The following is a 23,200-nucleotide window of genomic DNA, read 5'->3' as shown; positions in this document are numbered from 1 at the left end:
CCATAAATTAAAGAAACAGTGGTCACATTTCATGTCACTGCGATTGACCGGTAGGTCACGATCGATGTATTTAGAACAACGTTCATAAAGTCAAACATTAGGCTGTAACTAAAAATAAAAATGCAAAAGAGTAAAAAAAAAAAGATGTTTTAGCTCAAAATAATAAAAGATTATGCTAAACCAACCGCAGTCAACCTTAAATTATATTTACAATAAACAAAAACGGTGAATACTGAATACCCTTATATCTAGAGCTACACAAATCTACTTCACAGCATGATTCGGCAAATACTTTCATTTCATTTTTACATTTACGGCATTTCACAGACGCTTTTTATCCAAAGCAATTCACAGTCATTACTGAATACCATGCAAGCAATTTTATACCTGCTAATTTATCTAATTATCCAGTCAGGAGGAATTTTTCATTTTCCTTTCCTTAAATTAATGCTTAAAATAAGCTGCAAGAATCATAAAAACCCAATTTTTATGCGCACACATTTCTAACTGTCTAGAACTCACATTTATAATTTAGAACAATGTTCATAATGTTAAACATTAGGTTGTAACTACAAATAAAAATGCAAAAGAGTATAAAATGTTGTTTCAGCTTAAAAAGCCTAATAAAAGATTATGCTAAACCAACCACCGTCAACCCTAAATTATATTTACAATAAACAAAAAGAGGCGAATACTAAATACCATTATATCTAGAGCTACACAAATCTGCTTCACTTCGGCTTTTTAGTTCATGTGACCAAATACTTTCATTTCTTTTTTACATTTACGCCATCTCACAGACGCTTTTAATCCCAAGCAGTTCACAGTCATTACTAAATACCATGCAAGCAATTTTATACCTGCTAATTTATATATTTATCCAGTCAGAAAGTCATGTGGCAACATCACAAGTGGGGAATCAATGCGAGTGCCTGTTTTTTTTTCTAGACCACAAAAAGTGACCTTTTATGATCATACAAATGTGACAAAAACATCCCATGTACACGCCAGTGTGAATTCTATACAGCATAAAAAGTGCTTTAATACTGTACACAGAATGTTAATGTGAACAAATGGATACGAATACACAGTATAATTTAGCAATAAAAATAAAACAGAATTGTTGAATTTAAAACAGTAATAATACATTCTGACACACAGTCAGCTAGACTGGATTTTTCCGAACATCAATAATAGCAGAATTTGAGGCCGGTCCTGTATTTAGGCTCGACCTGCGAAAGTCTCTACGCGGTTTGTTAAGGACCAGAGAGCCGGAGCCGTTCCAATGTGCGGAGTTCATGTTCATGTTAGGCTGGACGATTCTGTGGACAGAGAGCTCACTTGCTGCTCTTTGTCTTAACTCCTCCAAACTGTGCTGGTCTTCGATTGGTAGGGACGAGCGCCTCCACGTGGGGGGCAGTGGCGCATTCACCAGCTCTCGCATTTCCTCTCTGGACTTGGGCAGTCTCTCAGGTTCAGGAGTGCATCTATCTCCACCTGCAATATCAGGGAAAAAAAATAATATATATATATACACAGTATATATATATATATATATATATATATATATATATATATATATATATATATATTTTTTTTTTTTTTAATTCATTATCAAATTTAATATACTTAATTACCCTGTACAATCAGCAGAGAGCACAGGGATTCCTTAAGAGAGCTTTAAAGCTTAATGTAACTCCAGTTTAATGCCAATTAAAGGGTTTATTCCATATCACCTTCAATTATTGCACATCCTTTTTGCAGAATAAAAACTCCCAGGGATCCATGTGTGCAGAATTGAACATGCAGTCAGACTTCATACGGACACAAAACAGCTTCGATTTAAGATTTTAATGTTTAATAATCATTGCTATGTGATTTTGCTCACCGGCGATCTGATCTCCACTTCCACAAATATCTCTTATTTTGTTGCTAAGCTCCTGATTGGCTGCTTTGCACATTTTCAGCTCTTTGCTCAGGTTGTGGATCAAGCCCTCGTACTGTCGCTGCCTACCAGCCAGACCTTCATCCATTTGACCTGCAAAATAAAAAAGAGCTTACCAGAATTCACATACACATTTGTTGTGACTAAGAACTTCAAACTGATATTATTGGATACAGATGGACTCATTTACACAGAGAAATGTCATTGACGTTGTTGAGTGTTTTGCTGTGGTTTGTTTATTCACGTATTTAACTGGAGAACAGTAAACAACCATGAGTTTTATGAACAGACCACAGCATAAAAAACAAGCATGAACACTGGCAAAGAAACAATTTGAATATATCCTGTACAATCAGCAGAGGTCGCCAGAGAGCACAGAGATTCACTTCAAACACCCCTGTTTAATACCAATTTAAAGGTTCAATCCATATCACATGCACAACAACGTGATTAAAATAGGCTATTTGTTTAATTCTCCTTTTTGGCATCCTTTTTGCATGACAGCATATCATTAAGCTCTAACTAAACTCCCTGTGTTTATATTTTTATGTGCAGCAGCCAAATCCTTTAACATATATTTACTCTGACAGTCTCTCTAGTGTAATATAAATATATGTATATGTATATATGTATATATAGTGTGTAACCACATCAATTGTACCTTTATTAGATTTAAAATGTAGTGTGCTAGTAAAATAAATGGCAGGTAAATGGTATTTAGATTTACCACCTGTTGGAACAGGGATTCTGGCAAAGTACGGGCAGACGTAAATCTCAATGTTTGTTTATTAGGATTTTAACGTCATGTTTTACACTTTGGTTACATTCATGACAGGAACAGGTAGTTATTCATTACACACAAGGTTCATCAGTTCACAAGTTTATATCAAACACAGTCATGGACAATTTAGCATCTCCAATTAACCTCACTTGCATGTCTTTGGACTGTGGGAGGAAACCGGAGCACCCGGAGTAAACCCACGCACAGGGGACATGGGGACTTCACACAGAAAGGACCAGGAAATCCCCACCTGGGGATCGAACCCAGGACAGTGCTACCCACTTAGCCACCGTGCCGCCCAAATGTCAATGTAAAGTCAATCGTTGTTAACATAACAAATACAGGTATAAGTTCCTGAGCCATTAAAGGAAATTCAAATCCTCTGAAGGTATTTTACCCATTATTTTAACATATAAACAAGCATCAGCCTACTTTACCTTCAAAAGAAATAAAAAAATGCTTTATAGTGGTATTCTGGCGGTCTTTATGTTGGCATTATTTTTGTGAAGGTAAAAGAGACGCGTGCTTGAAGGAGAAGCAAAGCAGTTCTCTGAATAAAATAAATAATCAAGCATGACAACGTCCCACCTCTGCACTGCTGTAGCAAGAGCTGCGTGTTCCTTTCATGTTCTTTCTGCTGCAGCGTGAGCCGGCGGTCTGTATCCAGCTGCTGGCGCTCCAGAGCCGACTCCAACCACATGACCAGACGCTGCTGCTCATCCGCCCTCATCTCCAGCTCAGCTAGAGCCATCTGTAGCCTCCGCTCCTCCTCTCGCAGGGAAACCACCTTTGCACACACACAAATTACACTAAACACTAAAAGCCAACACAGGCGCTCGGGTGGCGCAGCGGTTGAAGTGCTAGCACACCACTGCAGTGTTGGAACTTGTGACTTTATAGCTCAGCAGTGCAAAACATAAAAACACAATTTGCCATGTTTAAATAGGGGGAGTTTAGGTATAGGAACATGATGCAAATCTAAGTAAGCAGGTGGAAGCAGACTTTGGAAACAGAAAGCTTTCCCTCTTTAGATACACTGTGAGACCCTAACTAACACACACACACACACACACACACTAGTAATGCACAGACCTTATCGAAGTACTTGCAGAGCAGGGCGCGTGTCTCAGAGGCCGACAGGTACGTGAGTTTAGCCATCAGATTCATTTCCCACTGAGTGAGCATGCTGCCGGACGCCCGCAGCTGCCTCTGCCTCTGCGTAATGGCCTCGTTCTTGTACTCGATCGCAGCGTCCAGTGCTTCTATAGCCTCGTCCAGCTGAAACAGAATGCGCTCCTCCTACAGGACAGTTGAGAGACAGTAAACAGTGAAAGACTAATTATAGTGGCTGTTATTTTTTGCTGATAATTGCACTTTTTAACAGAAATGTTTTGCCTTACTAGTGATTAACAGAGTAAATTATTACATGTATTATTAAATGCAGATGTGTTACTGTTGTTTAAATCGGTGTTATTGTTTTTCCTACTTTTTGGAACACAAGCGCTGTTTATTAAGAGCTAAATCCAACAAGGAAATGGAACTACATGAATAGAATAGATCTGTCATATATACACACGTACTGTAAGTGAAATTCTTTTTCTGTGTATCCCAGCTTGCTTGAAAGCTGGGGTAAGAGCGAAGGCAAGCAGGATAAGGGCCTTACTAAAAGGCCCAACAGTGGCTGCACGGCAGAGCCAGGATTCAAACCCACAAGCTTTTAATTGACAGCCCAAAACTCTTAAGTACTAGGTTACCACTGTCACCTAAATTAAACACGTCATAGCTAATAGATGTAATTATAATCAATCAACACATTGATATAAAGAGTGAAGCAAAATCTCCATCATGTTGTTCACCCAGCCCTAATGTGTAATTTGCATATAATAGAAAATTCCCAACTCTTACTTTTTCCTTTATGATTGGAAGTACCAGGTCGGCTGCTGTTTGTCGAGTTATAGTGTTATGGAATGGTAAACCAAAACCGCTCATCTACAAGCCCTATAGTGTGTAACTCCATCAATCTGAACCTACCTCGGGAGAGAGCAGGTTGCCCTGGCGAAGCTTGTCGTCCAGCTCCACCCTCTGTTTGAGGAGTTGCTCCTTATCCTGTCGCAGGTTGGAGATCTCCTGTCGAATGTGCTGCGAGTCCTGAGCGCTGCTGCTGCGCAGCTGACTGTTTCTCTCACTCAGTTCCTGTTCGAGGGACTCGATCCGGTTTGAAAGAGTCGTCAGGTCCTTACTCAGAGCCTAACGAGTAAGAAAAATAAAAACAATTACACCTATTATCCCTAAACCGGTGCTTCAGTATATAGTAATACCACAAAAGTTTAACTAAATATTGTAAGGGGGGTATTGTAAATGCTCTCATTTACATATTCTAAAACTTACATTTAAACAATCAAATGCAAAAGGAAGAAAATAAATCAATAGCACCCTGTTGGCTTATTGAAAGAGTTCGGAACAGACCTGGCTGGATTGGAGTCGTTTGGTCTCCAGGCCACTGCGCTCCTGGAGCAGCGCCTCCTTCTTAGCAAGGATCTCCTCTCTTTTGGTAAGCTCCCCTTCAAGATCTTCTAGACCTTTTCTCTGCTCCAGAACCTTCTCCATCTCCTCATCCAGCCATCGCTTCTGCTCCTCGATCTTCTGCTCAAAATTAAACGTATATAAAATAATAAAACCTGCTGTATTCTGAATTATGAGCCTTATTTTATTTAAAGCTCTGCAACTACAGGGCGAGAAGCACACTTTGAAACAGGACAGAACATGTTTAACAAAGACAACAATAACACTCAAACTCAAAACACCAGCTCAAACACCAGGCCGAGACATTGAGTGTAAACTTAAAACATGCTGAAACAAGCCACAAGCAGATCTGACAACAGTGAAATCTTATACAGCAGCACACAGGACTGGGCACGGAGGTGTGTGTGCTTTTTATTTAAAAAAAATGCAGGTCATTTAGACAGTTCCTTCTTCTGTCTGACTTTTTCCTAAACAAGCCATAACATGTTCTACAATTACTGACTGTAGTCCATCTGTTTCTCTACATACTTTTTTAACCTGCTTTCATGCTGTTCTTCAATGGTCAGGACCCACACAGGACCACCACAGAGCAGGTATTATTTAGGTGGTGGATCATTCTCAGCACTGCAGTGACACTGACATGGTGGTGGTGTGTCAGTGTGTGTTGTGCTGGTATGAGTGGATCAGACACAGCAGCGCTGCTGGAGTTTTTAAATACCGTGTCCACTCACTGTCCACTCTATTAGACACTCCTACCTAGTTGGTCCACCTTGTAGATGTAAAGTCAGAGACGATCGCTCATCTATTGCTGCGGTTTGAGTCGCTCATCTTCTAGACCTTCATCAGTGGTCACAGGACGCTGCCCACGGGGCGCTGTTGGCTGGATATTTTTGGTTGGTGGACTATTCTCAGTCCAGCTGTGACAGTGAGGTGTTTAAAAACTCCAGCAGCGCTGCTGTGTCTGATCCACTCATACTAGCACAACACACACTAACACACCACCGCCATGTCAGTGTCACTGCAGTGCTGAGAATCATCCACCACCTAAATAATACCTGCTCTGTGGTGGTCCTGTGGGGGTCCTGACCATTGAAGAACAGCATAAAAGGGCGGTAACAAAGCATAGAAAAACAGATGGACTACAGTCAGTAATTGTAGAACTACAAAAAGTGCTTCTATATGGTAAGTGGAGCTGATAAAATGGGTTTTAATGTTATGGTTGATGCCAGTGTAAATAAGAAGAGACAATTGACTACTCTACATGTCAAGCCTACCAATAACAAAACTACTAAGCAAGCTTTGGTATAGCTTCATTTTTCACTTTAATCAGACTGCAGTAAAGTTTCTCCTGATCCGAACCTGCTGCTCCTCTAATGAGACGACCGAGCCGTTACTGCCACTCCTCCTTTGCCTCTGGAAAGCAGCGATTTCTTCCGTCTTAATGCGTAAAATCTTCTGCTGCTGCTCGTTCTTTATCTCCAGCTCCTACAAACAGAAATAACATCATTCAAAAGCTCACACAATGACCTAAGCAAAGTTTTAAGCTCCCATTTGAGATCTTTCCTACCAGGCCTTAACAGAAAACCCTTTTCGTATGAACATACTAGCAGATTACATTTCTAATATCTGCTGCTTACCTTCACCCGGTGTTTGCCTCGCTGCATCTCGCTCTCCAGTCGCCTCTTCTGCTGGCTCTCCTCTCTGAGGCGCCGCTGGAGCTGGTCCTGCTGTTGTCGCAGACTCTGAACGCTCCTCTCCAACTCCTGGACACGCCGCTCGCTCTGGACTGACAGGGAGGCCAGATGAGCGGTGTCCCTCTGCCTCTGCTTTAGAACCTGCGTGCATTGAAAACACAGATTTTAGTTCATTTTTATCAACCGCTTCATCCCAATCACGGTCAAAGCAGGTTCAGTTCCACCGGAAACACTGGACGCAAGGCAGGCATTTCCTGGACAGTGTGGCATTCCATCACAGTGTCCTGTGATCAGAAAGTGTCCACTGATGTAAAGATTAATACACTGTGAATAAGAAAACAGCTCTAGGCTCTAATTGTACACCTACAGCCAGTGATAACAGGGTGTGTGTTCCTAATAAAGAGGCCAGTACGTTTAAACAGTATTTAAATATCCCAACAACACTGCTGCACCTGAGACACACATAACAGAACATGTCAGTGTCATCACAGTGCTGGGAATCATCCACAACACAAAAACTGGTCAGTTGGGGTCCCTTTTGACTAATAAATGGGGTACAGGGATTGGGTATTTAAAATCAGTAATTGTATACCCACAATAATCAGTAGATGTAGCTTAAAAATAATAATAATAAATTGAAATAATAATCTAAATTGTTAGCTTTAAAGACTAAGAAGTTGCTCTCTTATAATATAATAATAATCCTGGGGGTATTGTGATGTGTTGGGATTTTGGATTAAGCACCCTGCTCAAGTGCCATACTCAAGGACATACTCAAGAAGAAGCTTCGTAATGAAGGTTCTAGCCCTCTAGAGCTCTGTCCATTCCAGTGAAAAGTACAAGGCTTCTGCTATTCATCATGTTCTAATTCAGACCTACGCTGTTCTTACGTTGGTAAACGGATTAGATGGATGACGGAAGACACAAATGGATAAAACGACAGTATTGTTCCATAGAAAAAACACATACACGCACCTAAAGACTATTCAACCACGTGAAATATGTTTAAGTGCCTGACCTGTACTTTAGTCTGTGCGGCTGCGATTTTCCTCCTGCACTCCTGGGCTTTGGAGCGGTCGGCAGCGTCACGGCTACCCTGCACCTCCAGCTCCTGCAGCTGTCTGTGTGCTTCGGTGAGCTCGGCCCGGGCCTGCTCAGCCTCCTGCTCCAGCTCAGTCACTTTCTGACTGTACTGTCGGTTCATGGCCTGGGCATCCTTACCTGAGGGCACACACAAAAACACCAGAGGCATAAACACACAACGTATCAAACTTAAGTCATACTGGGAAAAACGGATTTTACTAAATATCAGATAAAGACAGAAAGGCTGCATGTATGAGCCAAGGAACACCAGACCTACAGTAAAACATGGAGGTGGAAGCATCATGATATGGGACATCACTGGGGCATTACACATCACAGAAAGTAACATGCATGGAGCAAATGTACCACAACATACATTTTGATAAGACAATCCCAACCCCACCCCCCAATTCATCAGAGGGGCCACTTAGGTGGCAAAGTGGCCTAATGCACTAGCCAAAACAAGTGAAATAAAAAAACGTACATGTTCTAATTAATCATTGTGCTTCATTTATATGATCCGAATTACTTCTACCTGTTTTGACCAGCTCCTTGATGAGATCCTCCTTCATGCGAATAGTGACGGACAGCTCTCTGATCTTCTGCTGAGCGAGGATCAGTCCTCTCTCTGACCCCATCTCCCACGTGCAGCCTCTCAGGCTATCCAGCACCGAGCTCTCTACACTACTGTTAGCTGTTCCACACACACAACAAATGTAAGCTGGAAGCATTACACAAATACACACTACGTACTGTAGTCATTGTGGATGAAAAGTTCTGTTAATAAAAAACTGTTGAGAAATGTTTGTTTGCCAGCATTAAGAAATAATAGAACTACATTAAATAAATATTATTAACACCTAAAGCCAGTGAAGCCACTGAAGAGAGACTGCAATGCAACTGATTACATTCAGCAGACACATTAATCCAAAGCAATCCAAGCAATGAGGGCTAAGGACCTTCCTCCAGGGGCCCAACCTTTTGTTTGCCAGACGTAGGACTTGAACCAGCAACTTTCTGATTACTAGTTTTAAAACGTAACCGATCAGCTACCACTGACGGTCAGATTTACATGCTACATCTTAAGATTCGCACTTACACTTGTAAACTACGCATCTTCTAGTTTACGCCAGTGTCTAAGGTCTTGTTATGTCTTTGGTTTATAAGGTGCATTAAAAGTCGCCGTATTTACTGCTGAGCTTACATGTTCGTCTGTTGTAGTGTATTACTGGAGGGTGACCTGGCAGGACCTGAGACAGAGGTGCCCTAGCCCTTCCCGGAGATCCTTGAAATGGTGCATCCTTTTTCCACCAGGTAATATTTGTAAATCTGTAAAAAAACAAAATAAAATTAGAGATAAAATACAAAGGAATAAACCCACACTGACCAGACACTTGTTTATTCATGTTTATTCAATTATTAGCTAGTGGCATCAGTGCAATGCATAAGATTATTCATGGGCCGAGAGCTTTTGTACATGTTCAAACTCAACATCAGAATGTACAAACAATGTGATTTAAGTTATTTATTGGTGCCGGACCTTGTCAAACACCAGGAATTATCATGCACGATCCCTAGTTTACACAGATTGGTGTAAATAAACACACAGTTCACTGTGTGAACTAAGAAGTCTAAAGCAACATTAACCTATCGATAGCTAAAACCTATACGCACTACGCCGCCTCTACGTTACAGTTCAATTCAGGATACGCTTCAAGACCTGTAGTGTGTCCTTCTCATCCTGCAATCTCTAATCAGAAGCTACACTTATGGTAAACATAGTGTGAATATTACACTTTCTTCTGAGTCTGCCTAACTATTACGAAAATAGCATATTAAATACTGTATCCATACTTGCGTTTGTCTTTGAGCTTGTCAAGAGTGTCCTCGCCTTCGGTATCCTCGACACGGGACTCGCACTCCTTGTCCCTTAGCCCATACTCGCACTGGGCCTGTTCAGAAAATGAGTGGTCGTGTATAGGAGGGCCCAGACCGACCTGAAAGTACAAATAACACCAAACACTTCTTATGCATCATACGCAAAGAAAATACATGCACATTTTAATTGTATTTAATAAAAAAAAGCCTTGTGTATGTGTGCCATGCAGGTGAGATGATTAGTAGCTTTATTTCTATAGGCTAATAAAACACAGTCAATTCTTTGTGGCACTAATTCCACAATTCCAGAAACATTTCTGTTGAAAGAAAACACCTCTACCTGTCGTGCAGAACTATCCCCGATGTCTTCATTACAGAGAGATGATACACGCCCTGAGCTGAGGGTTGCTTGCTGTGCCGAGTTGATTGGTGCAGTATGAGGTCTTTGTGTCAGCTGAACCAGCCCCACGCCTGGCTGGGCCAAAAAAAAGTGAAGTTCAGCTATCAGGTCCTGTTGCTCCTGCAGCTTGTCACTCTGGAGTAAAAAAACCAGACAAAATGAATCCACAATGCGACATTAAAATATAGGTCAGATATACATAAACGTTGCATTACCTGCTGTTTGTACTGTTCCATTGCATCTTCTAGTGCAGCCAGGAAGTCTGTGTTTTCCTGCTCTAAGTGCTGAATCTGTGCCTGCAGATGGGAGGTGCAGTCCTCCCTCTCGCTGCCCCACTTCTCCTTCACATGTTCTGAATCCTGGACACCAGATATACATGAAAAACATTTACGTTTTCGGCATTTAGCAGACGCTTTTATCCAAAGCGACTTACAGTATACAGTCTAAGCAATTCAGAATTAAGGGCCTTGCTCAAGGGACCAACAGTGGCAACCTGGCATGGTTTGAACCAGCAACCTTCTGCTTACTAGTTCAGTACCTTAACCGCTGGGCTACAACTGCCACATAAAAACATAATATAGGTAAATGTTATAACAGGTAATCATAAAAAAGGTATGGCTGGTAAAGTAATTAAGTGTTAAAAAGGGTTTTCTACAACATTTGTTAATATGAAGTCTAATCAAAATGATTCAGCTCAAAGTATCTAAAATCTTTGACCAGAAAATAATAAGCCTGATTCAGGGTATGCAAATTCGGCAACTTGCATAATTTTTTAGCATATTTATAAAATAAATATAAGGAAGATAGCAGGTCAATTCATTATCCCAAAACTTTTTAGCCTATACAGTGTCAATTTTGACATCTGAATGTTGAGTAATACTCCTTTTAAGGTTTACACTAATTATAAACTACATGCTGGCATTGATTACATATTTTATTTATACAAAATGGACAAAGGTATTGAGACACCGCTTTTAACTTTTGAATTCATGTGTTTTAGCCGAAAAATTGCTAACAGAAGTAATACATACAATAATTACATGCTATTATATTTAATTATATGCTTCAGTTTAGGGAAGGACCTTTCCTGTTCCAGCATGACGGTGCCCCGTGCACATAGCAAGCTCTATAAAGACATGAAGTAAATCTCGAGTCCTGACCTCAGCCCCACTTAACAGCTCTGGAATGAACTGGAACATCAACAGAGCACTTGTGCCCAACACTAGTGCCCAATGTTCCTCTGACTGAATGGGCACAAATGCCCACAGACAACCTACTCCAAAGTCTTGTGAGAAGCCTTCTCAGAGGAGTGGCTGCTGTTACAGCTGAGAACATCACAACAAGGTCACTCTGTTTTAATATTGTTTGTTATTCAAATGGGATGTCCAACAAGCTCATGGACAGGTGTCCAAATACTTTTGGCCAAATCGTGCACAATGACATACTGTAAACTACTGTAAACATTAAGGCATAGGACGGACAGGGCAGGTCCAGCAGCCCAGGGTTTTAGGTCACAAGTTGAAGCTACGATCAAGGTATGAATTTAATCGCTTTGCATTTTAGCTCGGGATGATACCTGTGCTGTTAAAAGTGCGCGTCCCTTTTTCAGCGCGTTGGTGTCCTCAGTAGAGCTGCTCTCAATGCCGCTGTCCAGTCCCGAGGCTGTGCTCAGACCACTGCGTTCCTCCTCCACGGTACAGAGCCACTCCTTCACGCGGAGCAGCTGGGCGGGGTTCAGCGTGCCCTCGCCCTGAAGCTCCATCAGCAGCCTGTATGCCGAGTCTGTGCACGTCCGATAGTGGGCGCTCTCTACCTGCAGCCTGGTCACGTCAGGCTCGAGAGAGCGCAACCGACGTTCGGGTTCGGAACGGGCCAGGATCCTGGTCTCCGAGCGCTGCCGGTTTTCTAGGGCTCGCTTCAGCGCTTTAATCTGCAGTTCCAGGTTTTCGACTCTGTCTGGCTCCCCGCGATAGTTTACCATGGCTCGGTTTTGGATGTTGCGAGCCCGTTTGGCATAATTTAGGGTGTTCAGGCTCTCATCAAAGTCAGAGGAGGAGGGACTGATGCAGGCGATCATGAGTGTCTTAGCGTTGCCACCGAGGGAATCCTTTAAAATCCTGTGGGAACAGAGGGGAAAAAACAATTTATCATGACAAGTGGCTCATTATAGCTTTTACTTTTGTTTACTTGCAAAGGGGTTCAGCTATAAAACAGAAAGAAATACATCTGTATACTATGTTTTATATATACATTCCTCTATTATGTTCATAGCACCTTAATCTGTATATTATGTCTTTAGCTATATAGTACATTTATAGTACATTCAATAATATATTCACCTCTATATCTTGTTCATACCACTGCCCATACCCTGTAAATAATGTATATCGTAGATACCGTTTATCTTGCTGCTTATTGCACTTTTAGTTAGATGCTAAACTGCATTTTGTTGCCTTGTACTTGTACATGTGTAATGACAAAGTTTAATCTAATCAAATCTAATCTAAAATAGAAGAAATTGTGTTTCACTACATTGTATCGCCAAATATTAGTGCAGGCCTTCTTCCTTCCAACCGGCCTTTAATTATTTTGAATAAGCATGTGTTGTGTCACCAATGCATGAGCGTAGAACAAGGAATGCTAATGATTAACTGATAAACAACACAAAGTTAAAGTTTCCCACCTTGTGATTTTGGAGTCCCTGTAAGGAATATGGGTGCCTTTCCTCTTGGGGTCCCCCAGCGCACCGATGACGTTTCCCAGCGCGAGAAGTCCGCTGTTGATCTGAATGCTCTCTTTGAGCCGCTCGCCGGTGTTGCCGGTTTTGAGGATGCGCTCAGACCCAGCCAGGTCTACGAAATGGAACTTGGAGGTAAGAATCTGCGGGTTTCCGCTGGTAACGCGGGAGCCGCTCCGCCTCTGCTCCATCGTTATGGTGAATATGGTGTGAGAGCGGCTGGAGTGAGGGTTCATCTGGGTGGCTCCCGTGTGGCGGGCCGTGTTACCGGATTCTAAGAGACTTAGAACCTCGTCGATCCCCTCCACCTCGCACTCCTTTACTCCTGAAAGAACTGTCGAAAGAAAGCACATAAAATATGTGATTATGGATTTAAGAATGTATTTATTTATTAGGATATTGACATCATGTTTTACACACTTTGGTTACATGCATGACAGTAATCACTGGTTACACAAGATTCATTAGTTCAAGGATTAATATCAAACACAGTCGTGGACAATTTTGTGTCTCCAATTCACCTCACTTGCACGTCTTTGGACTGTGGGAGGAAACCGGAGCTCCCGGAGGAAACCCACACAGACACGGGGAGAACATGCAAACTCCACACAGAAAAGAACCTGGACCGCCCCACCTGGAGATCAAACCCAGGACCTTCTTGCTGTGAGGTGACTACAGTTCTACCCACCGAGCCACCGTGCCGCCCCCCTATGACCAGGAAATAACATAATGATTGAATATTAGCACTTTAATAACAGTTAAATTATTAAGTTAACTATTACTATTAAGTTTAGAACTAGGGTGCAAAGCACATTACACAGGCACACATCAAGAGAATGTACCTGCTTATTTGGGATTTGAAACCGGAGCTCACACAGACACGGGGAGAACATGCAAACTCCATACAGAAAGGACACGGACCGGTCCACCTGGGGATCGAACCCAGGACCCTCGTGCTGTGAGGCGACAGTGCTACCCACCGAGCCACCGTGCATCTGGTTTTCGCTTCATCATTAGTCATGAGTGTAAACATCTACTAGTGATTCAAATAACAATAAAAAATAAAGTTAATTTTAAAAATATGATTGGTTATCTCTATAGTGTCATATCGTCATTTATTATATTCTGTGTTTTATGCTGGATTTATTGTACTATTGTCTTGTATTATATATGTTTATCTTGTGTGAGAGTCTGGCATACACCGATTAGGCATAACATTATGACCACCTTCCCAATATTGTGTTGGTCCCCCTTTTGCTGCCCCATACACAACAAACTGTGATGCTCTGTGTATTCTGACACCTTTCTATCAGAACCAGCATTCACGTCTTCAGCAATTTGAGCTACAGTAGCTCGTCTGTCAGCCTTCGCTCCCCACGTGCTTAAATGAGCTTCCGCCGCCCATGACCCTGTCGCAGGTTTACCACTGTCCCTTCCTTGGACCACTTTTGATAGATACTGACCACTGCAGACCAGGAACACCCCACAAGAGCTGCAGTTTTGGAGATGCTCTGACCCAGTCGTCTAGCCATCACAATTTGGCCCTCGTCAAACTCCCTCAGATCCTCACGCCCATTTTTCCTGCTTCTAACATCAACTTTCAGGATAAAATGTTCACTCGCTGCCTGATCTATCCCCCCCACTAACAGGTCCTGTGATGAAGAGATAATCAGTGTTATTCACTTCACCTGTCAGTGCTCATAATATTATGCCCAGTCGGTGTATGTTCACTTTGTCTTTCACTGCTGCACTTTTAAAAATATGCACTTTCCCATCCCTGATAACCCTAATAACACTGTTGGGTTTTTTTTTTTTAGATTAAAGGCCTACTCATATCTTTTTATTGGGCATATACACTATTTCAAATATTACCTTCAGGCTACATGATATTTGAATGTGTGTGCGCATCCCTATGAAAGACATGACATTTCACTTTGACGTTCCACTAATTCCACATGAAACCACCGAGCTCGCTGAAGCTCCTCACCTATGTTACCCTTGTCATCTTCCCGGATATGAATGTCCTTACTCGCGGTCTCCACCTCCAGAAGGTCTCTGAAGATCTCCTTGTAGACCTCGAGGTAGGACACTCTGACTGAGAAATCGCTGAGGTCATTCTCATCCAGGAGCTTGAAGGTCTCAGCCACCGCTCTGGGAATGATCCCTTGCTCATCATCACCAAAGGAGGCTGCAGCCAAGAAAGCAGCAGTGCATTAGTAATCGCTATCCACAGCCAAATGCCAAAAAGCTAGATCTCAGATGGCAAGAAGGGCTGTGCGTTCGAACAGTGACAGCTGCACTGGGGGAAGTGTTGTTGGCATCTTAAATGTGTGTGAACTCATTGGAAGATTTTAACAAGAAGCACACAAGCCTCCAACCAGAAAAAAATCCTGGCCTTGATAGACCATTGAAATTCCAAAGCTGGCAAAGAAAACCTTCTAAAGTAAGACTATAAAATACATTTATGTGTATTGTGTGTCACTAAAAAAAGCTTTGGAACAAATCTGCACAACATTGTGAGTAATATAAAGCATATTATGTGGTTCAAAATCTGTGGACACCACTTTTACCTTTATGGACACAGTTATTTTCGCCAAACCACAAGTCAAGTCATACAATCACAACAGATAATCACAATCGTCTGTCATTTGGGCTCCATTTCTGATACTCAACATCAGATCAGGGCATTTATTCATTGTAAACGGTCAATTTTTTGTAGCAATACTTACAAAACTTGTACTTACATATGTTAGCCTCCCCAATCGTGTAGGTTTTGCCCGATCCAGTCTGTCCGTAAGCAAAGACGGTGGCGTTAAATCCATTAAAGAAGGCCTCGATGAGGGGTTGCACACAAGCTGCGTACACGTCTTCCTGAGTGGAGCTTTCCTCAAAGACAAAGTCAAGGTGGAAGTGGCGATCGTGGCCGAGAGTAACCCTCCTGTCCTCGGGCAGGGCAGTGATGCAGCTCTGATGGTTGTGGAGGACTTCTTTAGGAAGCAGCGGGCGCACTCGAACCGCCACCTGCACTGCTGTGTCCTCCGCCTTGCTCTGCTGGTGAGCTACTTTGGGAGACATGACCACCGACCTATGGCTCCTCTGTGCCTCATGCACCCATGTTTCTTCAACATCACTAAAAGAAATAACGGTGCAAAAAGTCTAATTAGAGCTGAAACATTTTAGGATCTTTATTTATCTAAAAACGTAAGGAGAAGTCAATGTTATTATGTCAATGGTAATGTTCAAAGTTACCAGTTATCCATTTTATGTAAAATACAAGAACTACTCAGTTCTAGTTTTTCTGTTTGCTTTTGTTTTGTACTGTTAATTATTTGTTGTATTATGCTACTGGGGCTTTAATTTCCTTCGGGATTAATAAAGTATCTATCTATCTATCTATCTATCTATCTATCTATCTATCTATCTATCTATCTATCTATCTATCTATCTATCTATCTATCTATCTATCTATCTATCTATCTATCTATCTATCTATGGTATTTTTACTGCATTAAAAATATAATGTTTTAGAACTATCCATATAGCAATTTAGATTATTCATTTGGTGGTGGCTGTATAATAGAATTTAACTTTGTGGCATGGCCTTCTAATTACTGGTTAGTTGACTACAGCTGGTGACTTCTGTGCACATATAAATTGCAGTAATTTGATTGCACCCATTAAGACTAAACCACAAGCACTACAATGGGAAAGATCATGTAATAGTGATGGTACAGAGGGTGTACGATGGGTGTCTGTGTTTTTTAATGATTTGTCAGTGGTAGTATCAGTAGGCGTCTATTCTACAGTGCATCCTGGAGCGATCTCCTCACAGGTAAACGATGCACGCATGCCAGGCCGTTTACTGATCTCGATTAAAAACCTTCCTCCATCGTGCTGATGTCCAGTTCCGATGCCTGCATGCCCATTGTAGTCAGTTTCAATGGTGGACGGAAGTTAGCAAGGGCACTTTAACTGTGTCATGATAATTTATGACTTGCATTCAACATGTGCACTATAATAACTGCCAATAGCTCAACATTTTATATACCCCTGAGAATGACATTTATTTATCAGTATAGCCATGAATATTAACACACATAAAAATTGTACACAATTCCAGTTATGTCTAACAATCTCAGTATACAACATTTAGTCTGAAAGAAATCTTCATTGGCAGAGAACGAATTATATTAACAAATAAAAATTTATTGTCAAAGCTTTAAACACACCTGTTCAGTAATATTTGCACACGCTGCACAATATCTTTCTTTTATTGTTGTAAGTTTTTTCATTAACCGGTTTGATGGCTTTGTTTACTATGTGCATACTTAACCCTATGCTGCTAACTGTATAACAAAATGTTTTTTACCTCACCTATCATTTACTCAGTACCATGTTCTGGCTGTCACTACACTTATCTCTAGTCTTGTCTCCTTTAATTACTTTCTAGATTAGAAATGTCTATTGTATTTATTGTAGGCCTGTTTGTATTTGTTGTACAGTTTTTATCTGCACTGTGTATTACATTGTCTTGCACCCTGGTCCTGGGGGAACATTGTTTCGTTTCAGGATGTACTTGTATAGAGCTGAAATGACAATAAAGCCTCTCTTGAACTCTTGAACAAATGTGTAAAACAGTCTACAGAAAATCATGCAAATGCAACTGTTACTGAGTAAAAAAAAAATAAAAACTGTCTCTTGTTAATTGGTCTTGGTCTACAATAATGATGAAATATTTTGAATGGTTATTTGACAAATGACATGTATTTAAGTACATTGGCAAGCTTCTAGCCAATATCAGTATTAATTAAAAATGTCAGGAATAAAAACTAAAGGTAAATTATTTCCATATAATGTGTGGATTCTGGGTGGCTGACTGCATTATTAAAAACTAAAACCAAAATCTACAAAACAAATTAACACAGTATTAGACCCATTTACATTTTCAGCATTTAGTGGACATGTTTATCCAAAGTGACTTACAGTACTGAGACAGTATACAGTGTAAGCTACTGAGAGTTAGGTAACAACCTGGCAGTGATGGGGCTTGAACCAGTGACCTTTTGATTACTAGTCTAGTCTAGTACCCTAACCACTAGGCTACAACTGGCCAGATCCAAAATAAATGGAATGCATAATTCTATTTTTCATTCTTACGAAATCATAGTATTATAAAATTAATTTTTTTAAACTGCTTTATTTAGAAAACGTGTCACGAACACATAAAAATAACAACAAATGTTTTATTTATTAAATTTTACAGTCCCAGTATTTTTAAGATGCAACTTTTATTAACTAGCTTATTAAATTAACGTGGTTAAGTTTGTTTTACTGATGTTTATGTTCTAAGAATTAACACTATACTGAAACACAGACTTGAGCACGAAACGTGTTGTTTTACTACAAAAAACTAATAAAAGTTAAATTATTCTATCTAACTGTTTCTCTGATGTTTCTGTGGATAATATTTTCCAAACTGTAACTTTGTTAGCTATGATGCTACATTGGTTAGCAAGCGAAAACCGTTAGCATACAACCGCTACATAGAAAAACAAAAGTGTGCTAAATGTGTTTTAGCATATAGCGGTTGAAATGTTTACATTATTACATGCAGCAGCATTTTACTGCACTAAATAATTCCTAGCTTTACATCGTGCTGTACTTAATGCGGCCAACAGTGATTAAACTTATTATAAACTTTTCAACTTACGGTTGTTCCTAACTCCATATTCCATCCAGTGCTTGGAGTCGATTCACAAAAGGAGTCGATTCTTCAAATCTCCCAGTTTTTGACAATACAGAGTCGACTCTTAAAATTCGATTTCACAATTCCACGCACTACAATAAGTAATTGTGTGTTTTGTATTTAATGTGTAATACAACTATGAGGGACTATTTTCAAGATTTTCACTCACCTTTCACACCTGTGCTAGTGTGATGTGACAATAAATGTGATTTGATTTGAGTAACTGTTGACTGAAAATCAGGTTCAAACCCAGGACCCCAGGACATGATGCTTTAAAACCTTGCTTTCAGTCATTGTGAGGATTTTTGCATGTTCTTACTGTGTCTTCTTGGGTTTCTCCAGGTTATCTTGTTTTCTTCCAGCTCCCAAACTGTGCAGGCGGTGAATTTCACAAGGATTAACCACCTTGCCACAACAGCATCAACCTGGCAGTGGTGAGGCTTGAACCAGCACACTTCTGATTACTAGTCCAGTTCCTTATTCACTAGGCTACAACTTGCCTGTTGAAATCTGACAAATGATTGACTCAGTTACTATTTAAATACTTGTATTTCCACCTGGGAATTAAATAATGGTTGTATATTCTATTATACACAAACATGTACACGATACTATAATGCATACTTCGTATAAAACACAGTTGACTACATTTATGACTGGTTAAAAAGATCCACACTCCACATCCATCTAGATTGTGTACAATTAATAAGTATAAAGTATTGTTTTCTTAATTATTATTGCACTGTATCTTAAGTTTCCTTAAAAGACATTGATAAAAAGGAGTCGACTCATTGAATCGATTGAAATCGACTCTCCCAAATTTCATCCTCAACCCGTATTCGTTAAACCCCGCCTCCTGCAGTATGATTGGCTAGTAGATACTTACTTCCCTTCTTCGATTGGTGGACTGTTTTCAAGTCTGACCTACTAGCCAATCCCAATACAGGAGGCAGAAAGGAGGAAAATGGGTGGGAAAGGTTGGAATATTGGGGCAGTACATCTAAAAGCTAGGCGCCACAAAGCATCAGGGTCTTTGAGGTTATTTATTCGATTTTTACTTCGCTATTCTGCCACTATACACAACAGAAACACTAATATGATAATGTATTTTAATATATGAGTCCTAATTCTTCCTATTTAGCATCTGTGGTGAGCTCACAACTGCTGTATATTACTGCTCTGACAGACCTGGCTGAACCTGAACAATGTGGTCAAAATCATCATGAGTTCTTCTAAGTGATTTGGGAGTTATTCCAAAATATAGTTCCATGTGCTGCCTGCATACACCAAATTTATAGACCTAATAGTTTTCCTGTTATAGTGCTTCATCAAGTAAGTCAATCAGCAGAGTTCAGCTTTTATATTGTATCTGACCATGCTGAAATGTAACCAGCAGCTGACTTACATGTGGTTGTGCATTTGTGTACAAGATCAAATCATTTTAATGAATTTATTATCTTGTACATTAATTTTATTTCATATTTTATATTATACACCCACAATATAACTTTTAATGCTGCTCTGTTCTGTGTGGAGTTTGCATGTTCTCCTTGTGTCTGTGTGGGTTTCCTCCGGGAGCTCCGGTTTCCTCCCACAGTACAAAGACGTGCAAGTGAGGTGAATCGGAGACACAAAATTGTCCATGACTGTGTTTGACAATGAAGACTTGAACTGATAAATCTTGTGTAACGAGTCCTTACATAACCTGTCCTGCATGAATGTAACCAAAGTGTGTAAAACATGACATTAAAATCCTAATAAACAAATCAGTGCTGCTCTGTACACTTTGTCAACCTCACTGACTAGATATTATTTGAGTGGTAGACAATCCTTAGCATCATTAACTTTCAATGATTTGCTATTTCAATCATATTGGTAATTCATGTCAACTGGAGAAATCTAGCCACAGATAACAGATTACTTACAATTACTTACTGTTGTGCTATTTTATTATTTTTTTTGTCTGGTAGATAGACAGTCTTTGAAATCCATGATCAAAATCACTATCACTGTGATCTTACTGCTTGTGTTGTGTTGGTGCTTGCTGTTGCAGCAGCTTTACTCAAAAACTGTACATCATTTAAACTTGAGGTGGGCATTGCAATTAAACCAATTTTTAAATTAAACGTATGATAATTCTTCCTTAAATTGTGTGGAATGTTGTCTTGTTTGTAATAAGGGAAAAGTTGGCAGGTATAACTTATCGTAATCCCAAAAATTAGCAGAGCATTACCACCCATTAATTTAAGTTGCTATGTGCATATTGACTAAGCATATTTTAAGAAAACCAACAATAAATGTATACAAATCGTCAAAAAAGTTTTTATTCAATCCAGGACAAAGAAAAGTAGCAGAAATCATTAAACAAAATATAAAACTATTAAAATCATTATAGAGAACACACTGTTTATATTGGAGTGATCAAAGTGGTAGCTGTTTCCAAAAACTACGGTACTGTTTTCTTACAATAACTGCTGAATAAAATAAAATTTTTAACTGTGTTTGCTGTTTTAAGACTGATGTGTTTACAGTGATATTGTACCCATCCATCCTATTCATTTTCCTACAGACATAAGTGAGGTATTTATGTTGAAATGCCTAGCAAACATTCTGTCTGAATTGTGGTGAGAGCTGACAAAAGAAATAATATGATTCATACTGTGTGTCATGATTAAAATCACATTTATTGTTTACTGTTTGAAGCAAACATCTTTTTAAAATTATCTTTATTGGACCATTTGTAGAAAAGAACAAGACATAAAGAAGATTGAGAATAATACTTTGAAGTATCATTCATGGAAAAACATATTAATGAAGTGTATTTTTCCACACAGTAAAACTACTCTTAAAGTTTCTCGAAATAAATTATGTATCGATCATGTATCATTCCTTTAGTGCTGTAATTACTGTCATTAAAGGGTGGCACGGTGGGTAGTGCTGTCACCTCACAGCAAGAAAGTCCATGAGTTTGCATGTTCTCCCCATGTCTGTGTGGGTTTCCTCCAGGAGTTCTGGTTTCTTCTGACAATCCTAAGACTTGTAAGTTAGGTGAGTTGAAGATACAAAACTGGCTGTCATGGTGTTTGCAATTAAACTTGTACAGATTAGTCATGTGTAACCAAACTACCTGTCCTGTCATGAATGGAACCAAAGCAATAAACAAGCAAACTCTTAGTATATTTATAATTAATGTTGTTATTGTATACATTTCTTTCTTGTTAGTCCACATATATTTGCAGGAAATATATACAGACGTATGGAGAACATAGCAAACATATACAATGAAGTAACCAAAACTGGGGATGTAACCTGGTACTTGTTATGTCACATGTCAGCCACAATAATTTTCCAGGCAGTAAAATATTTTCTTATGTGTAATTGTCCTGCTCACTGAGGTAGACTATGACTTGTTGTTTTTGTTTGTAATTTCAACAACAAAATCACTAGTCTTCCACAACGTCCAGAACTAGATGGAATAAAGCAGAATCAATATATACTTGTTTACTAGGAGATAGTATAGAGATAGAGATTTATTGTCATTGTAATTATACAACAAGACTTTGGTAGCTCCTCAGTAAGACCAGCAGCAATAATAAAATACAAATAAGATAAAATAAGATAAAATATATTAAAAAAGTACAAAAAATACTCGGTGCAGCACAAAATGAGCTAAAATGATAAGAAATATGAGTATTTACATGGTGAAACAATATGGACGTATACACATGGTTGAATAGTGCAAACAGAACAATGTAACCGGTGTCTTATCACAGTAACGACAGATAATAATAATTATTATTATTGCACAAATAGTATATATTTATGTACAGAATGCATGTTTTTAAAGAATTATCATAGATTTCTATTGGGCAAAAACAGTAACACTTAGATTAAGTGTAACAATAAAAATAGCACTATTAATCGTTGCCATTTAAACTTCAGCAATTCCTTATTCTAGGTTCAGACGAAGTTGGTCTAGACTTGATTTAAGAAACACTGGGCACATGTTGAGAAAACACCCAGGGCAGGGGAGCAATCTCTTGTAGGACGTCACACAAGGCATAGATCAAACCTGGGTTACTGGAGCTGTGCTATTTCCATACAGTCTGTAATTCAAATGTGCCACATATTTAATGTTATGCTTTCTAAAAGTATACTGACAACCTGGTAACTGGAATAATTCATTTGTGTGGTAATTCATCAACCCCAAAGGAGTGTGTTCTTTATTGTTTTATATATTTGTATACATTTGCACCCAGATTTTTATTTATTTGAGTACCAGTGAATTAGGTATTATCAGGTGAATTGTTTCAGCTTAGATCTTGAAGAACTTTAAAGGACGATTTCAAAGAGCCTCCAGTAATATAAGGTGACTTATGCAGGTCTGAGAAAATGTCGCAAGTTAATAATGTC

The 23,200-nt window shown here is 39.6% G+C and overlaps 1 protein-coding gene and 1 long non-coding RNA gene across 4 annotated transcripts; one reads left to right on the top strand and one right to left on the bottom strand.

The window, feature by feature from the left end:
* Positions 1–1,013: 1,013 nt before the first annotated feature.
* kif7 (kinesin family member 7) lies at positions 1,014–19,162 on the bottom strand. 3 transcript variants are annotated; one of them, XM_063012757.1, is made up of 19 exons: positions 19,107–19,162; positions 15,786–16,171; positions 15,029–15,229; positions 12,988–13,375; positions 11,881–12,421; positions 10,520–10,663; positions 10,245–10,439; positions 9,881–10,023; positions 9,231–9,355; positions 8,562–8,720; positions 7,962–8,164; positions 6,887–7,084; positions 6,609–6,734; positions 5,193–5,369; positions 4,758–4,973; positions 3,819–4,025; positions 3,315–3,513; positions 1,889–2,038; positions 1,014–1,497 (listed from the first exon to the last, which is right to left on the bottom strand). In XM_063012757.1, the coding sequence occupies exons 2-19, from the start codon at positions 16,114–16,116 to the stop codon at positions 1,166–1,168; spliced, it is 4,035 nt and encodes a 1,344-aa protein (XP_062868827.1). In that variant the 5' UTR covers positions 16,117–16,171; positions 19,107–19,162; the 3' UTR covers positions 1,014–1,165. The 3 variants fall into 3 exon arrangements, with proteins under 3 accessions (XP_062868827.1, XP_062868826.1, XP_062868828.1); XM_063012756.1 differs by lacking the exon at positions 19,107–19,162 and adding an exon at positions 18,752–18,794; XM_063012758.1 differs by lacking the exons at positions 15,029–15,229; positions 19,107–19,162 and adding an exon at positions 18,752–18,794.
* Positions 8,654–11,429, top strand: LOC134331376 (uncharacterized). Its single transcript, XR_010015122.1, has 3 exons — positions 8,654–8,742; positions 9,248–9,340; positions 11,374–11,429. It is a non-coding gene; the product is annotated as an uncharacterized LOC134331376 (long non-coding RNA).
* Positions 19,163–23,200: the final 4,038 nt, after the last annotated feature.

This window comes from Trichomycterus rosablanca, chromosome 17 (assembly GCF_030014385.1).
Source record: "Trichomycterus rosablanca isolate fTriRos1 chromosome 17, fTriRos1.hap1, whole genome shotgun sequence".
Classification (NCBI taxonomy): domain Eukaryota; kingdom Metazoa; phylum Chordata; class Actinopteri; order Siluriformes; family Trichomycteridae; genus Trichomycterus; species Trichomycterus rosablanca.
The sequence above is the reverse complement of the archived record's forward strand: the minus strand, read 5'-3'. Positions and strand labels throughout refer to the sequence as shown.

What these genes read in the sequence shown, in the direction of transcription:
- kif7 (XM_063012757.1), bottom strand. Translation starts at nt 16,116, where the DNA reads ATGTCTCCCAAAGTAGCTCACCAGCAGAGCAAGGCGGAGGACACAGCA. An exon ending in GATTGGGGAGGCTAACATAT is followed by an intron (nt 15,230 to 15,785) that starts GTAAGTACAAGT and finishes TCTTGGCTGCAG; the next exon opens with CCTCCTTTGGTGATGATGAG. An exon ending in TCTGCAAGTACTTCGATAAG is followed by an intron (nt 3,514 to 3,818) that starts GTCTGTGCATTA and finishes GTGTGTGCAAAG; the next exon opens with GTGGTTTCCCTGCGAGAGGA.